This window comes from Pipistrellus hanaki (genome assembly GCF_964339955.1).
Source record: "Pipistrellus hanaki genome assembly, chromosome: 13".
NCBI lineage: Eukaryota > Metazoa > Chordata > Mammalia > Chiroptera > Vespertilionidae > Pipistrellus > Pipistrellus hanaki.
Genome location: NC_140515.1, coordinates 26373623 through 26387642, shown reverse-complemented (window position 1 = coordinate 26387642; position 14020 = coordinate 26373623). Strand labels below are relative to the sequence as shown.

The 14020-nt window shown below is 44.8% G+C and overlaps 1 protein-coding gene and 1 long non-coding RNA gene across 11 annotated transcripts in view; one reads left to right on the top strand and one right to left on the bottom strand.

Moving 5' to 3' along the window:
* LOC311631662 overlaps window positions 1-10430 on the bottom strand; it is a 263842-nt gene extending 253412 nt beyond the window's left edge. The window contains exon 1 of the long non-coding RNA XR_014796619.1: window positions 10232-10430. This is a non-coding gene — a long non-coding RNA (uncharacterized lncRNA). The remainder of the gene's footprint in view (window positions 1-10231) is intronic.
* SRGAP3 (SLIT-ROBO Rho GTPase activating protein 3) overlaps window positions 1-14020 on the top strand; it is a 219584-nt gene that overhangs the window by 154418 nt on the left and 51146 nt on the right. For all 10 annotated transcript variants that reach the window (XR_014796611.1, XR_014796612.1, XM_084901918.1 and 7 more), the window contains exons 5-8: window positions 2623-2808; window positions 8237-8365; window positions 9305-9526; window positions 12398-12499. Coding sequence is in view for 8 of the 10 variants with exons in the window: in XM_084901918.1 (XP_084758044.1) it covers window positions 2623-2808; window positions 8237-8365; window positions 9305-9526; window positions 12398-12499 (639 nt within the window). In the remaining 2 variants the exon portion in view is untranslated. The remainder of the gene's footprint in view (window positions 1-2622; window positions 2809-8236; window positions 8366-9304; window positions 9527-12397; window positions 12500-14020) is intronic.

Below are 14020 nucleotides of genomic sequence, written 5' to 3'. Positions count from 1 at the left end.
TTTTAGAGCAACTGCAAATAAGCAAAATAATAATAATAACAATAATAATAATAACAACAACAATAATAATAAATTGGGTGGAATGCAGACAAGCGTTCTTTTCACCAAGATCCACACACACAAAAATGTTTGCATTTTTTTATCCATTTATTTTTTTTTAAATTTGGGGAGATTTTCAGGTTGAAAGAAGGAGGGAGAAACATGGCATAGAATATATATTTTTTCACAAGAGTAGGTGTTCTCTAGAATTTACAAACATTTCCCTGAAGTCAAGTGATTTCAAAGTTTGAAACCCTCAGCCTAAACAGAGAGGATGGTGATAATGGTGATGGTGACAGCTAATGCTCCTAACCCTGCAACAGGTAATGTTCTCAGATATTAACTCCTTAGGTCCACACAACAAACCAGAGGTCAGTGCTATTATCCCCATTTTACAGCTGAGGAGGGAGGTCAGAGAGGTTAGGACGTGCCCAAGGTTGCACAGCTTGTAAATGGCAGCCTCGGGATTCAGCCGAGACAATTGGGCCCAGAGTCCACATGTCTACCCACCATGTTGTACAATAGATGTTGCCCCTATTGACTCCTGACCTCTGGCAAAGGGAACTTTCTGAACCACAGATCAATGTTGTGACTTAATGGTGAGAGTCACAGAAGAAATCTTCATTCTGATAAACTTACCTCACAAGACTGTAAATGAGAATATATTAGGTTATAATGTTGGCCAGTATTTCATTCCAAGTTCCCTGAAGGGCTTGGCTAGGTAGGAGCACACCCCATGCCCTCGTAGAAGCCTCTGCTCTATTAGCTGCTGTAATTAGCCAAAGGACAGAGAGAATAAACAAGGCCCAGGAGCCATTGATTCCAGAAATTTCTTGTATTTCTTAGCATAGAGATATGATCATAAACTTGATATTGCAAAGAAAAAATGTACTTTTAGTTGGGGACCAGGAGACAGGATATTGCTTTAAGGCTGCCAAGAGTATTCATTGATGAGAAAATTGGAATAAATTAAGGAAACAGTATGATATGTTAGAAACATTGTGGATTAAAAGCCAGAGACCAGATTTCTAATTTGGCTAAATATACACTTACCATATGACTCTCCACTTCACTCCTAGATATTTACCTAAGGGAAATGAAAACATATGTCCATGCAAAGAATTGTACAGGAACAATTCATAGCAGCTTTACAACACTGTAAACAATACATATAACTATCAACATCCAAATAGATAATCAGACCTCACGGGTGGATCAGTGGTTAGAGCATTGGCCTGCACATTGAAGGGTCAAGGGTTCGATTCCCAGTCAAGGCACATATCTGGATTGCAGGTTTGATCCCCAGCCCTTCAGGGATGTGTGGGAGGCAACCAATCTCTCTCTCTCTCTCTCTCTCTCTCTCTCTCTCTCTCTCTCTCTCTCTCTCTTTCTCTCTCTCTCTCTCTCTCTCATCCATGATTCTCTCTCCCCTTCCCTCTCTCCCTTCCTTCTCTAAAAATCTATGAAAAAAATATAATTGAGTGAGGATGAACAAGCAAACAAAAAATAGATAAACACATTGTGGTATAGCCATGCTATGGGGTACTACTCAGCAATAAAAAAGAACTTATGATACATGCAACAACATGGGAGAATCTGAAAAAAAATTATGCTGAGTGAAAGAGGGTAAACCCAAAAGGGTTTATACTCTGTGGTTCCATATAAATGGAATTCTACAGTGATAGAAAGTGAATCAGTGATTGCCTGGGTCTGGGGTAGGGAATGACTGTGTAGGGGCACCAGGCTCTTTCAGAGTAATAGAAGTGCTATATACCTTGATTGTGGGGTTGGCCACATGGATGTAAAGTCTGGAGACTATGCTGATACCACTACTGATCTTGGAGGACCTTCTGGGCCTCAGTTTCCCTGTTTATAAAATTTGGTAGTCGGATTAGAAGACATTTAGGATTTCCTCTGACTCAAAAATCCTTTTGTTATAACAATATCTAACTTTTGTTATGGACACAGAGTAGCTAAGGGCAATATGCTTTACAGGAATTCATTTTATATGAATTTAGTTCAGAGAGCATAGACTATGTATTTAGATGTATTCAGTTACCCAATAGTACTCCTTTAGGGAACAGTCATTTGTAGGCCAATTTTGCTTAATGAAACAGCTGAGAAAATAATTTGTGAGTAAGAAGGATGGTCCCATGGATGCTCTGAGAGTACTGGAGGAGGGGCTTTCCCCGTGACCCTGGGGGAGGGGTCAGGGACACAATTATGGTTGGGAGGCTAGAGAGAGCAGCAACTTTCCATATCATCTCTGAGACCCCAAATGTGTGGGGACTGTGGTTGCCCTTTTAAGTTTTCTCTTTGCTAGTCCATTCTTGGCACTTAGTAAGGACTTAATGATGGTGATGATGACAATGATTATGATGACTATGAAGCCGCTACTGACAATCATCATGTCCAGTCCTCAGAGAGCTTTGCAGAAGTAAGGAGCTATGGGAGTTCAGAGCGTGTCACGGGAAGAGGAAGGGCCGAGCAGACTGGAGCACAGAATTTAGGGGGCCGAGAGCACTAGAGCCACCCAGGCTGGGCCCTAACAGCCTGCTGATTCCTGCACTTGTGTGTCCCCAGGTCATGAAAACCTACCACATGTACCACGCGGAGAGCATCAGTGCGGAGAGCAAGCTGAAGGAGGCTGAGAAGCAGGAGGAGAAGCAGTTCAACAAGGCGGGAGAGCTCAGCATGAACCTGCTCCGGCACGACGACCGGCCCCAGCGCCGCAGCTCCGTGAAGAAGATTGAGAAGATGAAGGAGAAGGCGAGTGAGGGTCCTGGGGTCCATGCTCCCTGACAGCTTTGGCCTCCCTCTCTGCACCCTGGGGTTTGTGAAGGTAGAATAATGCTGCCCACATCTGCTCTCTCGGAGGTCAGTGTCATGAAGGAGGCAGGTCTGGCTTGTGCCAGGGTCAACAGGTGGAAGATGTGTTCAGCTGATAAGAGAGTTGAACTGTGATGAGACTCATAGCCCAGAGCACAGGCATTAGTGAGGGGCGGGAGCTTGCTCTGGGGGTCAGTTAGGTGTCTGGGGACTGGTTGGGACTGAGTGTGTCCCAACAAGAGGGAACAGCACTGGGATGCCAACCAGCACTGGGAATTTGGGAAAAACCATTCCAATTTGCCATTGCCAAAGCAGAGGTAGATGGTTGGAATGGCTGTGTATCAGTGCTGGGAAGTGCCTCAGTAGGATATGGTGAGAGGAGTACTCTGGTTCTGGAGTCAGGTAGACTGAGTTTTGAAAATGCCACAGCTGCTACGCTTCTCTGAGCTTCAGTTTTTAAATCTGACAGTGATGGCAGATAATTCTCCCCTCTCACATCAACTCTGATGGATTGGTAGTGGCTACCCAGAGCTCTGTGTTGAGGGTCATGAGCTGTCTTCCGCCTTTAGCTAAAAAATAGTGCTGTGATCAATTAATAATGTCTGCCATGGCCAGAATATATAGGGGCAGTGCACAAGTTGCTTTTCTGTCATCCTAGACTAGGCGACTTCTAAGGTTCATTTCTTCTTGAAAATCTATGATTTCTTGTTGAATCATCTGCAGTCATTCAGTCTGTGGAATCAGCAAACATTTCCTGAGCTCTTTCTATGTGCCAAACATTTGCCAGATGTCTATTTAGGCTTCAGTGAGATGAATTCTATGATGATATGATCCTACAGCTCTTAAGAATTATAGGAGATTGAGTGGGAACAAGATCCAAGAGGACCTAGTTAAGCAGGAAAAGTAACCAGAAGCAAATAAAATAAGACTTCAGGGTAATTACTAAAGGCAAAGAAAAATGGTCTCCACAATAATCAGACAGAGACTCAATTAAAAAATGGGCAAAGTATTTAAATAGGCATTTCTCCAAAGAAATGTATGAGTGGTCAGTAAGTACATGAAAAATGCTTGGCATCATTAGTCATTAGGATGTGCAAATCAAAACCACAGTGAGACATCACTTCATATCCATTAGGATAACTAAAATAAAAAGACAGACAATGACAAACATTGATAGAGGATGTGGAGAAAATGGAACCTGTGGACACTGCTGGAGGGAAGGTAACGTGATTCAGCCACTTTGGAGAATGTTTTGGCAATCCCACAAAAATTTAAACATAGACTAAGTTACCATATGACTTAACAGTTCCACTCCTAAGTATCACTCAAGAGAAATTTAAGCATATGTCCACACAAAAACTTAAACATGAATGTTCATTGAACTATTATTCATAATAGTTCCAAAGTGGCAGCAACCCAAATATCTGTCAACTGAAGAATGGATGAATAAAATGTGGCCTGTCCACACAGAATATTATCCTATTTAATAAGGAGGGAATATGCTTATTGACTGCCCCGCCCTCAAAGATGGACGTACCCACACCCACAAGATGGCGGTGCCCAGTCCCCTCAGCCCTGCCAGGGCGGCAGGCACTCAGCAAAGCTGGGTGTCTGCCTCCAGAGTCCCCCAGCCCCTCCAGCCCCCCAGCCACTCAGAACTGGCTCGAGGCACAGGCAAGCCTCAGATGGCAGCTGCCCAGCCACCCAGGGCCACCCAAGGCTCAGGTAACCAGGGACGGCCGAGGCTTGCACTGCCAGCAGAGGTGTGAAAGGGGCATCGCCTTCCCCTGATCACCAGGTTGCCTCCCACCCCTGAAGACTCCCGCACTGTGAGAGGGAGCAGGCCTGGTTGAGGGACCCCCCTTCAGTGCATGAATTTTTAGGCATTAGGCCTCTAGTTTAGTCATAAAAGGAATGAAGTATTGATTCATGCTACAGCATAGATAAATTTTGGAAACAGTAAAATAAGCCAATCACAAGAGGCCATACATGTAGGATTCTATTTATATAAAATGTCCAGAAGAGACAAATCCATAGAGATAGGAAGTAAATTAGTGGTTACCAGGGACTGGGGCAGAGGAGAATAAGGAGTGACTGCTAATGGGTACAGGATTTCTTTTTGGGATGATGAAAATATTCTAAATTTAGATAATAGTGATGATTATATAACTCTGTGAATATACTAAACAAAAAAGTATTTAGCACAACCGGTGTGGCTCAGTGGTCAAGCATCGACCTATGAAACAGGAGGTCACAGTTTGATTCCTGATCAGGCTTGATCAGGATTCCTGGATTGTGGGCTTGATCCCCATTTAGGGGCATATAGGAGGCAGCCAATCAATGATTCTCTCTCATCATTGATGTTTCAAACACTCTCTCCCTTTCCCTTCCTTTCTGAAATATATATATTTTAAAAAAGACAATCAGGCAGGGAATTACAGAACAACATGGAGGGATATTTAAAGGGGTAGAGAGAATACTCGCTGGGAGTTGGCAAGTGCATGCTGAATATGACTGCCCAACCCAACTCTGTAGGGGCTGCACAGGCCCACTCCCACCTACAGAAGTAGAGACAATCTTTTGTTCAGAGTTGTATGTAAATTAGCCATTTGGCCCTGGGAAAAGCTACTTCTCCCCTTCAGTTATCTCTTCACTTATAGAATGGGTGACTTAAACTAAGATACCTTTACTACCCTCCCAGGTACAAACTTTTATGAGTCCATAAAGGGCTAAAAATGGTCTCAGCGTCAGAGTAGTCCCCTGCAAACTGGTCAGGGTTATCAAAACTCTCTGGTGAGGGTTGGATGCATGGTTGGTATAGGAAGTAATTACCTGAAGTATGTTTTTTTTTTTTAAATTCCCAGAATAAGTGGTCCCTGGAGAAAGAAAGGTCAGAGGGGATCTCTGGGGACACCTCTACTAAAAAGCTAGAATCAGTCTGGAATAAGGAAGATTTAAGGGTGTCTAAATGAAGGAGGAAACTCTAGGGAGAGCTGTTTTTTGTTTTGTTTTGTTTTGTTTTGTTTGTTTGTTTGTTTGTTTTTTACCCAGCAGTGGGACTCATTAGTCTGAAAGGAGTAAGGGGACAGCTCTCCAACCCATGACCTCTGCTCCTTCCTGCAGCTGCCCAGAACAGGAGCAGCTCCCCAGGGAGACAGGTGGACTCCTCGCCAACACTGCCCCTGGGTTGCCTGCTCTGCCTCTCCTCCTCTCACACCCAGACAGCCCATGAAAACCACTGAATGACTGACTGCCCTGTGCAGGGACTGGTCTGGGTGTTACAGGTCCAGAGCCGAGCAAGGCAGAGTGGGTCCCTGATTTCACAGGGTCTACTTTCTAGTGGGGGTCACTGAAAATCAGCAAGAACGCAAAGAAGTAAAAAATATAATTTTGGGCAGTAAGAAGTGCTTTTGAAGAAAAACAGAGAAATCAAGATGTCCTTGAGTAAGTGAATGGATAAATTGTGGTAAATCCAGACTATGGAATATTGACTAAATGTACAAGATCCAAAAAGAAATGAGCCGAATCCGGTTTGGCTCAATGGATAGAGCGTCGGCTTGGGGACTGAAAGGTCCCGGGTTCGATTCTGGTTAAGGGCATGTACCTTGGTTGCGGGCATATCCCCAGTAGGGGGTGTGCAAGAGGCAGCTGATCGATGTTTCTCTCTCATCGATGTTTCTAACTCTCTATCTCTCTCCCTTCCTCTCTGTACAAAATCAATAAAATATATTTTAAAAAAAAAAGAAAGAAGAAATGAGCTAGCAAGCCATGAAAATACATGGAGGAACCTTAAAGCACTTATGATGTAAGTGAAAGAAGCCAATTTGAAAACAATACATACTGTATGATTCCAACCATATGACATTGTGGAAAAGGTGAAATGATGGAGACAGTGAAAAGATAAGAGTTGCCAGAGGTTTTAGGGAGGGAAGGATGAAAAGGCAGAGCACAGCAGGTTTTTAGGGCAGGGAAACTAGTCTGTGTGCTACTCTAATGGTGTCCAAACCCATAGAAAATGCTGAGAGGGAAGCCCAGGGTAAATTGTGGACTCTGGGTAATAGTTAGTGAATGTACTATTCTGGGGTTGTTGGTAATGGATGAGGTTGTATGTATGTGGGGCGGGGGCACATCAGAAGTCTCTGCACCATCTTCTTAATTTTTCTATAGACCTAAAAACTGACATAAAGTCTTAAAAATAAAAAAAAGATTAAATAAACGAGAAAAATTGAAAAGGGCAAAGGGATAGAGGGTGGAGGGAGGTATGGTGGAGATGCTGGCAACATTTTAAACAAGGCTGCCATCAGTGTCTGATCTGACCATTTTGTCAGTCCCACAAAATGAACAGCGTAGACCTTGGGTAAGGACCTGAAGGACATGACATGAAGTACCAGATCACACAGAGACTTGGAAGGATGGCCTGCCAGGCAGGAAGAACAATCAGTTGGAATAGAAGCATGAATGAAGTTGGCCTTTTAAAGGATGGGCAGAGAGAGCTGGCAATGAGGGAGAGCTTAGAGAAAGAGGGGCTTGGGAGATCACAAGGGGCCATCACAATACTTTGGACAGCCATTGGGTGCTGGTGAGTAGGCCTCAGGAAGTCTTATTAATAAGCTCTGGTAGGCCAAACCGGTTTGGCTCAGTGGATAGAGCATCGGCCTGCGGACTGAAAGGTCCCAAGTTCGATTCCGGTCAAGGGAATGTACCTTGGTTGTGGGCACATTCCCCAGAAGGGGGTGTGCAAGAGGCAGCTGATCGATGATTCTCTCTCATCCATGTTTCTAATTCTCGATCCCTCTCTCTTCCTCTCTGTAAAAAATCAATAATATATATATATATTTTTTTTTAAAAAATAAGCTCTGGTAGAGGCCAGTAACAGGCAGCTGCTTATTGAATAGTGTTGTCATTGGCTACATGTGGGCAATGGAAGGTGAGCTTTTTGAGTACAGAGCCCAAATCTTACTCAGCTGGCATATAGAGTAAGGTATGCCAGAGGGGTACAGTGCATTTAATCATGGAGTGACCATTAAGAAAACCCCAGCCCTGGCCTCTGTGAATCAGTGGTGAGGGCACCAGTCCGTGCACCCAAGGGTCATGGGTTTGATTCCCAGACGAGGGTACATACCTGGGTTGCAGGTCTGATCTCCAACCTGGTCATGTGTGGGAGGCAGCCAGCTTATGTTTCTCTCTCACATCGATGTTTCTTTTTCTCTTCACCTCTTTCCCTCCTTACTATTCTCTCTAAAAATCAATGGGAAAAAAATATCTTTGGGTGAGGATTAACAAAAAACACACACAAACAAACAAACAAAAAACCTAAATCCCTGCCATTAGTGGCTCAGCTCTCACACCTACTCTTTTCTTCTTCCAGAGGCAGGCAAAGTATTCTGAGAACAAGCTGAAGTGCACGAAGGCCCGGAATGACTACTTGCTGAATCTGGCTGCCACCAACGCAGCTATAAGCAAATACTACATCCACGATGTCTCCGACCTGATAGACGTGAGCACCTGGCATCTGGGACTGGAAGGGCCCTACACCGGGCTGGTGCAGATCATCAGCTGAAGGAGGGGCTGGCCCCTGTCCTTTGCTGATGGTCCAGGGTGGAGGGGAAGGGTGGTGGGCATGTGGGGTCTGGGAAATGGGTTTCTACTTCTGTGGGTGGGAGTGGGCCTGTTGCAGCCCCTACAGAGTTGGGTCTGGCAGGCATATTCAGCATGCACTTGCCAAGTACCCTCTTCTAGCCCAGGCCCTTGGCTGGGTTTGGGGATACAGAAGTGGTTGTCCACAGTTCATGCCCTAGGGATTTCCTAGGATGGTACAGACATGTTCAGCACCCCCAGGTGTCACCTATGTCGGAACTGGGACTGCTTCTCGTGTTTATTGAGCAGCTGCTCTTTCTAGGTCTTGAGGTGCTACAGTAGACAAAATCCAGTGGCTCTGCCCTCAGGAAGCTTACCCTGTATAACCCTGATACATTAACAGGCAATCACAATGCCACGGGGCAGGTGTCACAATGAGGGAACTGGAGAGAGGGACATCAGATGTAAACTCTGAGTGAAGAGAACATCAAGGAAGACTTCCTGGAGGAAGTAACCTCTAAACTGAAACCTGAAGGAAGGATGTTTAGGCAGGAGGAGAGAGGAAGAGTGTGCCTGGCAGAGGGAATGCCTGTGAGAAGGCCTGGAGATGAGAAAGAATGTAGTGAATTTGGGAAGGTGAGGGAAGTTCTGCTGTTGCCCAAATTGCAATCCCCAAGTCTCCCTTGAAGGGTTTAATGTGATTTGTGTGGTAGGGTTCCAAAATGCACAAGGGCCCCCAGGGTGAAAGATTTTGACTATGGAATGAAAGGTCATCATGATGGGACAGAAAATACTTGTGGTTCCCACATTCACATCACAGCCCTCACCTGCACCCTTCTGTTGTGTGCCTGTCTCCAAGTGCTGTGATTTGGGCTTTCATGCCAGCCTGGCCCGCACCTTCCGGACTTACCTCTCAGCCGAGTACAACCTGGAGACCTCTCGCCACGAGGGGCTGGATGTTATTGAGAATGCAGTGGACAACCTGGATTCCAGAAGTGACAAGCACACGGTCATGGACATGTACAACCAGGTCTTCTGTCCTCCACTCAAGTTTGAGTTCCAGCCCCACATGGGGGATGAGGTAGGTTCCTCCCAGGAGCCCATGCTTGAGACTGCTTCTGTCTGTTCCCTCACGTGCTCCCAGAACATTGGTGGGAGCCCCAATCTCCCCAATCTACATGCAGCCCCCAATCCACATGCAGCATGCTTGTCTCAGAGGCCTGAGGCCAAGTTCTTAGTTCAAGGGCTTTCCCAGACAAGGAGTTTACCACTAATACCTTAACCTTACTGGCTCAAGTTCTCCACCCACAGAATTGCAGAACCTTAGTGCTCCTTAAAATCTGCCCCCCTCACCCCCAGTTACTCTAGGATAGCTAAAGAGAGTCGTATACCTGCATACATTCTTCCCTTTGATCACTGGAGGCTGGGCCTCATCACAGCTTCTCTGGCGAATGTCCTCTTGAGAGCACTGCCTGCCCTCCACTACAGGAGATATAAACTCACCAACTGAGTTTCCTTCAGTGCTGGTGCTGCTTGGATTCTTACTGTATTCTGGGGTGGGAAGGAAGATAAGGTACTGGCCACTGGCCCCAAAGAAGCACTCTAGTTACCCAAGTTTCACAAAATCCTTTACGCAAATAGTTCCCCCTTCTCTCTGGGGCTCAGGCCTTAGTCTTGGAACTGAAGAGAATAGCCACCAGACATCATATCTGTCTCCCCATCTCCATTATCTCTACCTCAGGGATATGTGCACAGAACTTTATCCTAGTGGTCCCTGTCCCTCCACCTAGACCACATGTGTCAAACACAAGGCCCGCGGGCCAAATCCAGCCCACCAGGCCTTGCAATGTGGCCCGCACCGCGCTGTCATCACTGCACTCTGCTGTCAGTTTATGACATTGTCAGTTTATGACTGTTCAGTAAACCATTCGGCCCGCGATTTAGGCTGGATTTTAGATTTTGGCCCCTTCTCTGATTGAGTTCGACACCCCTAACCTAGACATATCCACCCATGCACATGGGAGTTTGGGGGACCCAGACCAATGGTGCACAAGACCCCACCAGCCTCTGGATCTTGTGAGAGCTCAGCTGGGCCATCCACTAAACTTGCTTGGTGGGAAGGGACAAGGAAGCTCCTTAGCAGAGAGCATTTGCTGGACCCTCCAGGTGGCTCTACTCACTTTCTTCATTTGCAAAGGAGAGTCCTGTGTAGGGCTTTCTGCAACACCTGCCCCATCCCTCATGTCCAACCCTTTTATCTGGCCTTGAAAGTTCTGACCTCATGGTTACTACTGATGACTGCAAAGTTTGGGTTGCCTAGTTAGTGGTAAATAACTAGTAAAAACAGAGCCAGCTGAGTCACCCCAGGTAGCTCAGACTGCAGGTGGTGACAGAGCCCCGGGTGGAATGGATGTAGGGAAAACAATATTTCTCTTCACATTTTCTCTCCTCCATTTCTCACCCAATCTACCTGCTGGGGAAGATGGTCTGTGAGAGGTGATCACCTCACAGTTGCCTCTCTGAAGCATTTTCCTGCTGAGAAATAGGAGCACCTGGCTCATTGTTCCCCATTCATTGTTCTTTCCGTTGGCTTCTCTTAGTGGCTGCTTTCTTACCATAATATCCTGCCTGGAAATTAACTAGTCTCACTTTATGAGATTAGTTATGTCAGAGCTTAATAAACCCTCAAGAGGGCACAGTGTAGAAGACCATAACTGAGAGGCCACACCTTACAATTAGAGAGGGTGGCCCCTGGTTCCCATCAGGTGTTATTAGCTATAGGTGGTGTTACCTATGGCAAGTCATTTAAGCTCTCTACACCTGTTTCCTCAGCATCTGATAGGGATATTAGTGACTAGTGGCCCGGTGCACAGATTCATGCACATTGAAATAAAAATTAATTAGAAGAAATATTTTAATATCACTATTCGCCCTTTCTCTATAGTAGAAGTGTCAACCAAATTAACAACAATGACAGATCGAAACACGCATGTGATTGGCACCAGCGAGAGCTTTTATGTATCGCACATGCAAGAATCAACTTAGCCTTTTATAGATATAGAATAAACTTGCTTAATTAGACCTGCTTTCTGATGTAGCTAAACTTTTTCCAGCCCAGTGAAGCACCCCAACTTCTCTTTCAGGTAATTGTCAGAACACAGCAGTAAATATCAATATGAAGCTGATTATTATTGTAGATCATTCAGGAAGAATACAGGGTAAAATATTTAACTGCAGCAGTGTTTGACTATATTCTGTGCAGTGAGAAAACCTGAAGTCATTTTTAAGGTCCACCATCCCTTCTTTTCAGTCAGGTCAAGTTTCTAAACTTTCTAAATCTCCATTTCCTGGCTAATGAAAAGAAAACAGGATTCTACCAAGTCTCCTATCTACTTACTCCAGGACTTCTGTGAGGATCAAATGAGACGAAGCACGGGGAAATGCTTCACAGACATTTGGTTAAAGTGTGAAATGTTTCCACCTGGCTATAAAGCAAGTCATGTTCCTGGGCTGAAGAAACTGCAAGGAGGCTAGTTGTCACTAGGGAGAGGAAACTGGGTGTTGCTATGTGACATCATTACCCAGTGCCCACAGAGACCTTTTCCAGGTTGGGCTGGACAGTGGGCCACGTTTTGTGCCATGGGATCTCAGCAGCATCGGCTGTGACTTGGTGGGCTATTGCTCCAGGGTGGTGGTGGGGCCTGTGTCCCACTTGGGGGAAGCCGAGTGTTGCTTTGTCAGCACCAGGTCAATTTGTAAATGGCCAGTGTGCATCACTGCAGCTCCTGAATTGAGCTTCTGCCCCCAGGTGGTCAGTGCATGTCATAGCGACCGGTTGATGGTCAGACACTTAGCATATTAGCCTTTTATATATAGAGGTTGCTCCTGCCCAAACTCCACACAGCTGATGAGGACACTGGGTGACCGCAGGTGGGGGCTGTTATTCCTACAGGTGTGCCAAGTCAGCGCTCAGCAGCCAGTCCAGACAGAATTGCTCATGCGGTACCACCAGCTGCAGTCCAGACTGGCCACTCTCAAGATAGAGAATGAGGAGGTGAGTGATCCCCTCTGCCCTATAAGGGATTTCCTTACAAAGGCCTAACTTGTCCTGGAGAGTCCATATTCACCAAAGAATACATAAGAAATTAGGGTTCTTCTGTAAGATGGACTTTTACACAACCATTAAAATCATGCACACCAAGAATCTTTCAGGGGGAATGCTCAAAGATGCTGAGTTAAAGAAACACAAAGAGAAAGTAAAATTTTATGTTCAGTATTATCATAACTCAGGTAGACTAGAGTGTGTGCATATATATTTGTGTGTATTCACAGGCACAGAAAAAAGACTGGAAGGAAATACTTCCAAATATAAATAGTAGTTATGTTTGGGTTGTGGATTATAGGTGACTTCTGTTTTCTTTTTTGTGCTTTTCTCTGTTTTCTATAATGTTATTTATGTTATTTTTATCATCAGAAATAATAATAGGTATTTTAATGTATACAATTAAATAAACAACCCCAGGCACACTAAATGTGTCATGGATTCTGATCCCAAGGAACTTCAATCTTACTATGGACAACATACCTCCCATGCAGCTGGTGGCACAGGATTACCACTGGGAGGATACAAATGGAAAGCCCACCTGTAGTGGTTCCATCTGATGTGGACTGATAAGGCTAGGTGGGAAAAATTCTATTCCAGCCTGGATGCCTCTACGCAGGGAGGGTGTCAACCAACTGGTGGACACCAGGATGTGGGGAGTGTCACTAGATATCGTGGGCAGGTTTTTTATTGAGAAGTGCATTCATAGCAGGCGATGGGAGCCAGGGTCCTGTCTTCATATCTCAAGAGGGCTGCCCTGGCAAAGAGGGTGGTTCACTCTGTCTTCATAAAGGACAGAAGTAGGATGAACATGAATGTGAGACAGACTGTCACTCAGTCTGAATCAAAGCAGTCCCTGGGGGAGGTTTTGTGGAGACAAATTATATATATATTTTTCAAACCTGAGGAGATGAACAGAGTGTTTTCTTTATTTACTCCTGCCTACATCTTTCCCCGAAGCATTTTAAAGTGTTTACATGGAACAGAGTAAGGATAATAATGTTCATGGAATTTAAGTTGGAAATTAGGGCCAGAGAAAGAATGAAGCGAGTATTTCTCTGTAGAGGCTGTTCATGGTCATGGAATTCTTGATTTGGAACCTGAGCTTCTGTCAGGCTGTATTAGAAAGAACTGGGTTGTTAATGTATCCATTCAACAAGTTTTTATTCAGTGAATACTCATTCAAGTATTTCTTAGGCATATATTATGTGCTAAACATTGTGCTAAAATGAAGAGTAAAGTGAGTAAACAAGACAACATAGTACCTCCTCTCACAGAGATTATATTCTACTGAGAAAAGAGAGATAGTAATCAAAATACAAAAGAAAACAAACTAATAAATAATGAGTATGCAGATTATTAGGCATTAAGTTAAAAATTGTAGTCAGGGAGCCTGATGTCACCAGGAGGTGACATTTAAGTTGAGACCTGAGTGACAAGAGACTTTGAGCAACAGTAATTTAGCGGTGAACG